General features: G+C 35.5%; 1 protein-coding gene across 1 annotated transcript in view; it reads left to right on the top strand.

Annotated features, from left to right (window-relative positions):
• Nucleotides 1-9,412, top strand: part of LOC127841821 (espin-like) — a 64,750-nt gene that overhangs the window by 31,602 nt on the left and 23,736 nt on the right. The window contains exons 7-8 of the mRNA XM_052370932.1: nt 2,190-2,394; nt 7,852-8,407. Coding sequence (XP_052226892.1) covers nt 2,190-2,394; nt 7,852-8,407 — 761 coding nt within the window. The remainder of the gene's footprint in view (nt 1-2,189; nt 2,395-7,851; nt 8,408-9,412) is intronic.

The following is a 9,412-nucleotide window of genomic DNA, read 5'->3' as shown; positions in this document are numbered from 1 at the left end:
TGTAAACATTCAGCTTTGAATCCATGAAAAAGATGTTTTACTCTCATTTTGCCTATTTGTGAATGTTTTGCAAGAATACAAGACTTATGAGAAGTGTTTGTTAAGTACAATATGTTGTTTATGAAATTTGTCCACATGCAAAGCTGAAAATGGAAGTATGGGCTACCATAAAAGTCTTGAATAGCTCACCTATAGCACATTACATGAAGTTGGAATAAGACATCAGTCTTGGAGTGAACTGCAGTTACAATAGTTTATATGCAGATATACCTGGTGAAAATATTTATTTAAAAAAAATTTATAATAATAAAAATGAACACCTGCATATATATGGGCCGTGCTTTGTGAAAAGGGGGTTTAATGCATGTGCGTTAGTGTCATCCCAGGTTAACCTGTACAGTCTGCACAGGCTAATCAGAGATGACACTTTCCGCTTTAATGATAGATTTTGTTTAAAGAAAGTTTCCTCTTCCTGATTAGCCTGTGCTGACTGCATAGGCTAATCTGGGACGACACTTTACTCACATGCATTAAACCCTCTTTTCACAGAGTCAGGCTCAATTACGTTTTTTAATTAGATTAAACTACAAAACTAAATGCGTGCTTGAATTTTTGAAAACATTCTCCCAAAATGAAAAAAAATCTCCATGCATGCATAAATCAGTTTAAAAACAATGTTTAAATAATCAAAAATGCAATCACTTTTAATCAAATAGTCTCTACTAGTGCTGATCATTTTGAGAACTAAAGACATAGTATTGGAAAAATATATTAACAACCTGAAAATCCCAGTTTTGTGTGAGGAAATCACCCAAAATGTCAAATCCAAGTTTAACCCTTTCCCAGTCAGATCGAGGCAAAATGACAATGGCTATATTCAACCAGCATTTTATAACCAGAACAGCCTGCAAGTAACTTTCATGCTGTTTGCATTGGTCAATATTTAAGGATTAAAAATGAGGCTTTTAAACCTAGAATCTTTGAAAAAAGGTTTCCAATAAAATTTGATTTCTGAGGGAACCAACACGTCAAAATACATCTCTGAGTGGTAAAGGGTTAACCCTTTGAGTACTGGAACCGGATTTTGAAGGCCTTTGCAAACAGTTTGGATCCAGATGAGACGCCACAGAACGTGGCGTCTCATCAGGATCCAAACTGTTTGCTATTCTGATAGTATTCTTTGAAAAAAAAAGAAGAAAATGCTAATTTTAGAAATTCTGCAGACGACATTTTATCAGACGACAAATTTCCCAGCATGCAATGGGTTACAGTGGTAGTGTTCCCATCATTATTCATGATAACAATGATTGTAAGGTCCAGCCTAGTGCCCAGTGATCTACATGTAGCATGACATGAGCCTTGCTGTGGGAAAACAGGGCTTAATGCACGTGCATGTAGTGTCGTCAGTAAATCTGTTGGCACAGGTTGATCAGGGAGGACACTTTCTGCCTCAACAGGATTTTCTGCTAAGAAGGGACTTCCTTTTAATGAAAAATACCTTTTTAAAAGAGAGTGTCTTTACTGATAACATGAGCAGACTGTACAGGCTAATCATGGACGACACTTTAAATGCATTTAACCCCATTTTCCCAGATTGAGGCTCATATGCTCTGTAAGTCAAGCATTATGCTCTTGAAACCAAACTCTGAGGTCATGTGGTCAATCACGGAACTCTGAGGTCATGTGGTCAATCACGGAACAAGATGCCTGACCTTTAAATTATTTTGCTTGTTTCTTTGTTGGATTCTCCAACAAAAAGACAGACATCTCAAAATCCATCAAGTCATAAGCAAAAAGAATTATCCTTGAATATTAAATAAATCTGCGACTGTTTCAGACATTTCATACCCTAATTTTACTACAAATGTATGACAGAAAAGTCATATAATTAAACTGGATGTTGTGATTTTCATATTGATACCATGTATATCCTTTGAACCCTACAGCTCCCAATTGATGACGACATTGCTTATCTAAACTCCGTTCAAAGTCCAAGATCTGCTTTTCCCCACCCGCTTACCTCAGCACATGCTGCCAATCCAGCAAATCGATCTTCCCTGCTAGGCTACATTACACCATCAAAGACAGGATACACTGCTCCAAGTCGGCCTGGTTACACTCCACCCTATCGTTCTCAAGATGATAACTTCCGTCAAAATGTTGGCAACGGAAATACTCATAAAATTCAGGCAGACGTGATATTAAAGGGAACCAAACAGCAGCCTTTAACTCCTGAAGTGGTTGTGAATGGAATCCAGTCTAGGTCACCAGCTAGAGCAAGGTCACCAGAGGCAGGGTATTCTATAAATAGATCAAAGGGAGAATACTCCAAGGGGGCAAGTAGGCCGAAGTCACCTGACCTTACTTTCATCAGAAAGCAGACATTACATTCAGGTATTATAGATATATTTATTCTTAGATAATAATGATGACCTAATCTTTTTAATTTAATTGTTATTTTAGAGTATATGTTTGTATGCACTTGCTTTATTATTGCTTATATATTTTACGGTTGGCCCACCCCCCCTTGCATAGATTGAAGTCACTCTGTTGGTGGGTTTCTGTGTTGGTTGGTCTGTTGGTAAGAACCCATACTTTGTGAAGTGTAGAGTCCATACTTCTCAAGGACGCAATTGAAACTTGACATAATTGTCATCTTCAAGAACTTTATTCTTTCTCAGTAATCCAGACATACTGAAGCAGGCTTTTCCGGACGTGGTTTAAGCACAGGGACATCACTCTGCCTTTGCAACCCCATCAATCAAATACCACCTCTTACTAGATTTAAGTTTTTAAGGCTTCAATTCCAAATTTTGATACTGATTGGCAGCAAAGAGCATAAAACCTGAACCGTCTGCGAGTTACTGGCAGGCTGTTCTGGTTTTATGCTGTTTGCATATAGCCATTGTCACTTTGCTTCTAAGGGGGAAAGGGTTAAATACTGGTCAAATAATGTCAACTTTCTAAATTGTAGATGACAATAAAAAGAAAGGTTTATTAATTTATTTGTTGAATATAAATTGAGCAGATTCAACAAAAGATCAGTTTCATCTTACAAAATGACTTTATGCAGCAACATCTTGATGCTCCTATAAAATAAATATAAAGTTTAACCCTTTCCCACTCAGAAGCAATGTGAAATTGGCTTTGTGCAAACAGCATAAAACCAGAACAGCCTGCGAGTAAGTCGCAGTCTTTTATGCTGTTTGCTGCTCATCAGTATCCAAGGTGGAAATGAAGCCTTTAAAATTCAAATAAAATAAGAAAGGTCTGTAATTAAATGTAACTTTCTAAGGGACTACAAATGCTTCAAAATACGTATCTATTTGGTAAATGGTTAATAATTATTGTTTGAATATTACATAGTAATTGTTTACAAGTATGTACTGTTTTTTATGAAAACTTAAATTATAGTTGTGGGGCTACGGCAGTTGTTTATTACAGCAATCCGTTGCAACAAAATGATTTAAAAATATTTACCTAATACTGACTTAGTTGAAGAAATCTTTCTATAAAACATGTCAATCTTACAGATAATATAACATTCCTAAGAGTAAAACATTTAACTCTTTCAGTGTTGGAACCGAATTTTGAAAGCCTTTGCAAACAGTTTGGATCCAGATGAGATGCCACAAAACGTGGCGTCTCATCAGGATCCAAACTGTTTGCTATTGTTATAGTATTCTTTGAAAAAATCTAACAAAATGCTAATTTTAGAAATTCAGCAGACGACATTTTAGCAGACGACAAATTTCCCAGCATGCAAAGGGTTAATTCATATTTCTTCAGAATTCTTATTTATATAAACTATAGCACCCCAGGAAACCCGATACCTTGCGGGTCGTGTAATACCATAGGGGACAGTGCTGTGCATTTTGGCATGAACTTACATAGGGTAAGTAAATTGGAAAAATTAAAATTTTCATAGTCCAATTTGAAACAAATGTGTATTAACATTGATAACAAAGGTATTGGCCTACATGTAGAAAAAATCCTGACAAATTTTCTTAAAAAATGAGTGAAATGTGGCTCCCTGAAGAAAAAGATTGGGCAAAACGGGCCATGTTCAGGCATTTAGGGGAGAAAAAACTGCTTTAATTTGCAAGCCTCTACAATAATTAAAGGATTTATACAAACTTTCACATGTCTGCCATAACCTCTCAGCAGGGTTTCTCCAGAAAACTATTTATTGTGGAGAAATTTGCGTTTTTAATGACCATGTTGGGAAAACATTGATACCATCTTTGGAAGACCAGGAAACCATATGTGGGCAGTGACTTTATAATTCTTTTTCAGCCATTTTGTTGCAATTTCTTTGCTTTGTAGAGGCCTACAGTAAGTGTATGTGGGCACATATGCATTCAATTGTACTTTTAATGCCTTATATATGATCAATAGTGCCTTTTCAACATTCGCAAGTTTTATTTCTTTTTACCAACACTATTTTGGAAAATGTAAAGAAAGACTTGACTGCTTTGTCGCATACATTAATTGGTTAGGTACATAAAAATGATGTCTTAATAAGTGTATATATGGGGTTGTTATGTAAAATATTTATGTGTTGTGTTCTGAGACTAAATCGGCAAGTGTCATAATGAGAAAAACTCATTTGAAATGAAGTCGCTAAACTTGCGCTTAATTTTTGTTTATATTGCCTTAAGTTTTCTGTCATTTTACTGTTAAACGTATTTAGGTAACATTAAAATCGTCACAGACTGGCCTTGGAAAGAATTGTCTATCGTACAAAATAAAAGTTGATTTTGACCTTTTAATTTCAATGAGCTGACTTGTTACTCCCCTTTTAACAAATTTGGCCATTGTTAGTTTTTAGCCGCAAACAAGACTTCAACACATGACGTTGATACCGATTTTATACGTGTAACCACACAAAGTACAGTTGATTAAAAGAATAACACTTAGCTTGTTCACAGACAAGTTTAATCATTATTATGAATTCGTGAAGGATATTTGCTGGAAAACTTTACAGATAAGTTATTAAATGATTTAACTTTTAGTCATTTGTTAAAACATAATGTTTTTGTTATTTCAAGTGTTTAAATTTTAACGTAATTCCCTATGTGTTAGATAACTGGTTCGTCCAACATATTGTCAATAATAACCGCAAGGGGAGTTCGACAGTATAGATAGATAGATAGATATCTGACCTTCTTGAGAAGAAGTTTGATAAGTTATTAATACCATACCGCCAGAAAACACTAAGCATGTTTGCTAAATGCATGTGATATATTAAGAGGATGAAATGGAACACTGCAAAAGCAACTTTTCCTGTCTATCCCACTTGCAGATGTAATAATGCAAGTTGCCAACCAAAATGGGACTAATAAAAGCTAATATTACAGCTAGTTGCTGTAACAAATTTACAATCACAAGCGGTCTTTGATTTTGTGCAATGACAATGATATCTTTTAGAGTAACAATAGCTCTCATGTTGATATAATATGTTTGAATGTTGAAGACATTTTACCTATAATCACTTTATTACAGTATGCATTTATAATAATTTATATTCCATTTCACCTGTGATCATAACGGTTGCGCAAAATTCATTGATGCATCTACATATGAGGTTTTTAAAACCCAGGAAGGGCCAATGTAATGTTTCTTTATCAGAGAACACAGTGACCTTTGACCTAATGGCCAAATAATGTAGTGTGATAATGTAAAACTCATTTAGGTCAGGTGTATCCACATAGGAAGTCACTGCCCACATATGGTTTCCTGGTCTTCCCCAGATGGTATCAATGATTTCCCAACATGGTCATTAAAAACGCAAATTTCTCCACAATAAATAGTTTTCTGAAGTAACCCTGCATGCTGAGAGGTTATGGCAGACATGTGAAAGTTTGTATAAATCCTTTTATAATGGTAGTAGCTTGCAAATTAAAGCAGTTTTACTCCCCTAAATGCCTGAACATGGCCTGTTTGCCCAATCTTTTACTTCAGGAAGCCTCATTTTGCTCATTTTTTTAAAGAAAATTTATCAGGATTTTTTCCACATGTAGGCCAATACCTTTGTTATCAATGTTAATACACAGTTGTTTCAAATTGGTCTTTGAAAAATTTAATTTTTCGAATTTACTTACCCTATGTAAGTTCATGCCAAAATGCACAGCACTGTCCCCTATGGTATTACACGATCCGCAAGGTATCAGGTTTCCTGGGGTGTATAGGCTGTATGACATAAATTGTCTTCGTTCACTATTAACGTCATCATGCAACTGTCTGATCAATAATTCCAATATTTATGTATGTTACCACCTGCATTGTAAGAGATAGTAAATGATAGAACTAGTCTAATCTTCATGTGTCTGTTAGCAATGATACCATAGGGATTCTTATCTGATTTATGTGACAGAAGGGCGATACCAGGTCTTCCTTTTGTTTTCAGGTAAATGTCAATCTTAAATTCCATTTCATCCCTTAATTTGTTGTTGTTTTTCCTGCCAAATTACAAGTGTAGTTGTATGTTGCTGGTATTTCCAGATAAACAATTTTTTACTTTCTGTTGCGTGTTGTACTTGTGGTCTAATGAAATTTACTGGTATCACACACTGTAAGGATGATTTACTTTGTTAATATACATTCATCGACTGGTTACTTCTGCAATTCATTTGTTTTTGATTATTTTTCTCAATATTCTTTCCACTACTGTTGGTGTCTCCTTGCAACGCCTTTACAGTTTTTCTTTAAAGTGGAATATTGATAACAAAGCGCAGGCATTATATTTGTCTTGCTACTGGCTGCCCTTTAACTGGTTAAAGCCACTTCCTCACTTGATTTGTGGTCTACTGTATGTACACTTGAGGTCAAACTCACTTTGCATCTGTCACATGACTAATGTGCTATTTTTGGGGCCAGATTACACTAATAGGTGCACAGCATCAACATGACTTGGCTGCACTGTAGCTAAAAGACAAAATACCAGATTAATCAATTATGCTATGTATATGGTATCATTGCATGTACCTCCCCCCATCCTCCTGCAATATACTGTGAATATAAATATATGGGCACCTTTAAAGGAAATTTCAATGTAAAATTTATCAACTGTCTCATTGGAAAGGAGAAAACACCAGGTGTTTGGAATGCAGATAAATTCATGACAACTATTGATATTTCATTAGATTATTTACGCTATTTGTGACAAATTGATAACTTTTATTCAGAATAAATTATTGCATACCGGTAATTTAATTTAAGACTTTATTTAACAAGACAGAAAAATCATGAATTTGAAAGGATTATTAAATTAGAATTACAAATACTGGGTGTTGAGGATGGAATACAAAATGTCTTCATTTGAAAGTGATTCTGGTAATAATTGTTTTACTGTAACTTGTGCATATTTTGAAGATTTATATAAAATAGTTTTCTAACCAATATTTGCCAAAATTACATCAGTTCATATTTTGCCTATCAAAATGATGCACATATAATGATTAAATAATTAAAAGCATTTAATTAATTTAATAACAAAATACAACATTCAGTATTACCAAATAAAGACTTTAATAAAATTAATTATAAGAGCTTTTTGAAAAAACATTTTGGTTCAGTGAAAGCAGGAACAAGTTTTCAGTTTAACTGTTCCGCTTGTGTTAATCACTTTAGCAATTTAAAAAAACAAAAAACAGAAGAAAGTAAAACTGAAGCTGTGATGACATTTGCGCATGCTTTTGTGTGTGTCACCTGTTTAACCTTTTTGAATCTTAAGTCTTTTTGAATGCTTTTTGTCCAGACTTTTCATTTTTTTCTACCAGCATGTGTTTAAGTAGATCATTGCAAACATAGTAACTTAAGATGAATAATGCAACCAAAATCACATTTCAGATGATAGTTTTATACCCAGGCTTGATCTGGGTCACAGTGGAGTTCACTCAGATGTGACAGGCCCCAGTAACGAACCTAGACGGAGATTTAGCTTGAGCAATAGTGAGTCGGATGCATCTCATAGTTCCTTGTCGCAGCTAGATGATGTTATAGCCTTTGCAGAAAAAACAGTTGCTAAAGAAACCAAAAAGAATTATGAGCTAGTAAAAGAAAAGATGGATAGAGCAAATTTTGGTATTGAAGGGGAAAGTGAACAATTTAAGCCAAAGGTTCAGAATTTAAGGACAGTCAAAGTGGATAGTGTCAGTCAACAGGCAAAGAAAGGTGTGACATTTAGTGAAGCCACTGAGCACATAAATGACACAGATGACGCTCTGTATGATGATGCATTTTCCAAACCCCCTGAAACTCATATCCTAGGCCAGCAGAAAGTAAATGTCAAGAATCAAACCAAAGCGTTTGAAAATGGAGGTATTAAAGGTGGTCAGCATGGCACTGGAACTAACATGGAGAAGATAACAGGTCACTTTTCTAGGACAGCATTGGCGGAAGATGGGTCTGTAATAATTAGTATTGATAGTCCTGGTACCCAGCCTTATGTAGCACTTATTGGGAACCAGTCGGCTGTCCTGTCAGACAATTTTGGTTACCAATCCCAACCCTCCTATGTAAACTCCATTGGTCGTGCAGAATTGTTGCCTGCTCCCCATCCCCATTCCTCCGGTTCCCATCCTTCGTTCAAGCACGGTTATCTGACTACAATCATTACAGTTGATGAACACAGACATGACAGCAACAGCCAGAACACTCTAGGTGAAGCTTCTTATTATGTTCCTCCAGCTCCACCATTATCAACAATTCCGACACGTCGGAATGTCACAGACACCACTCAAGCCACAAGACCCACAGCTTTGCAAATGAGACCTGAATCCAACCACTTTCTACTGACTTCAAAATCTGGTTCCAACATTTCCAATGACAGAACCAAATTCAATGATGTGGACAATCCATCGAGGCATATGGATTCATCTTATAAGCATCCAGATTTAGACAATGATGTATACGAAAACACAATTAACCAGTCTAAACCTCAACTTCTTGTTGCCCTTCCACCACCTCCGCCACCATTACCTCCTTCGTTGGTGAATAGGAACCATTCCATGAGCAACATTACCCAGAACGCATCAGCAGCGGAAACTAAAGGAAACCCTGCTTACCTCCCTGCTAGGTTTGTTCATGGCAACAAATGGCACTGAATATATTCCCACAAAATGTTCAATGAGTTTTGCACCATTGTTGAATACCTATGATTAATGATTTGGTTACGGTCAAGCCATAAGATTAACGTAGATAAGTTGAATGATTCCTCTGTTGATATCTTACGATGGTAATTTCCAAGACTCTTTCAAATTGCAAGCTTAACAGCAACATTAACAATATATTCCAATTATATACCAAGTATAATAGAATTTATAATCATCTTTGAGTGTCATTGGTTAAAATGTATTTCTGATGTTAAGGAATTAAACATTTATTTCATGATCAATAAAGGCCAGGTCTT

This window comes from Dreissena polymorpha, chromosome 8 (genome assembly GCF_020536995.1).
Source record: "Dreissena polymorpha isolate Duluth1 chromosome 8, UMN_Dpol_1.0, whole genome shotgun sequence".
Taxonomy (NCBI): Eukaryota; Metazoa; Mollusca; class Bivalvia; order Myida; family Dreissenidae; genus Dreissena; species Dreissena polymorpha.
Note: the sequence above shows the minus strand (reverse complement) of the source record. Positions and strands in the feature narration are given on the sequence as shown.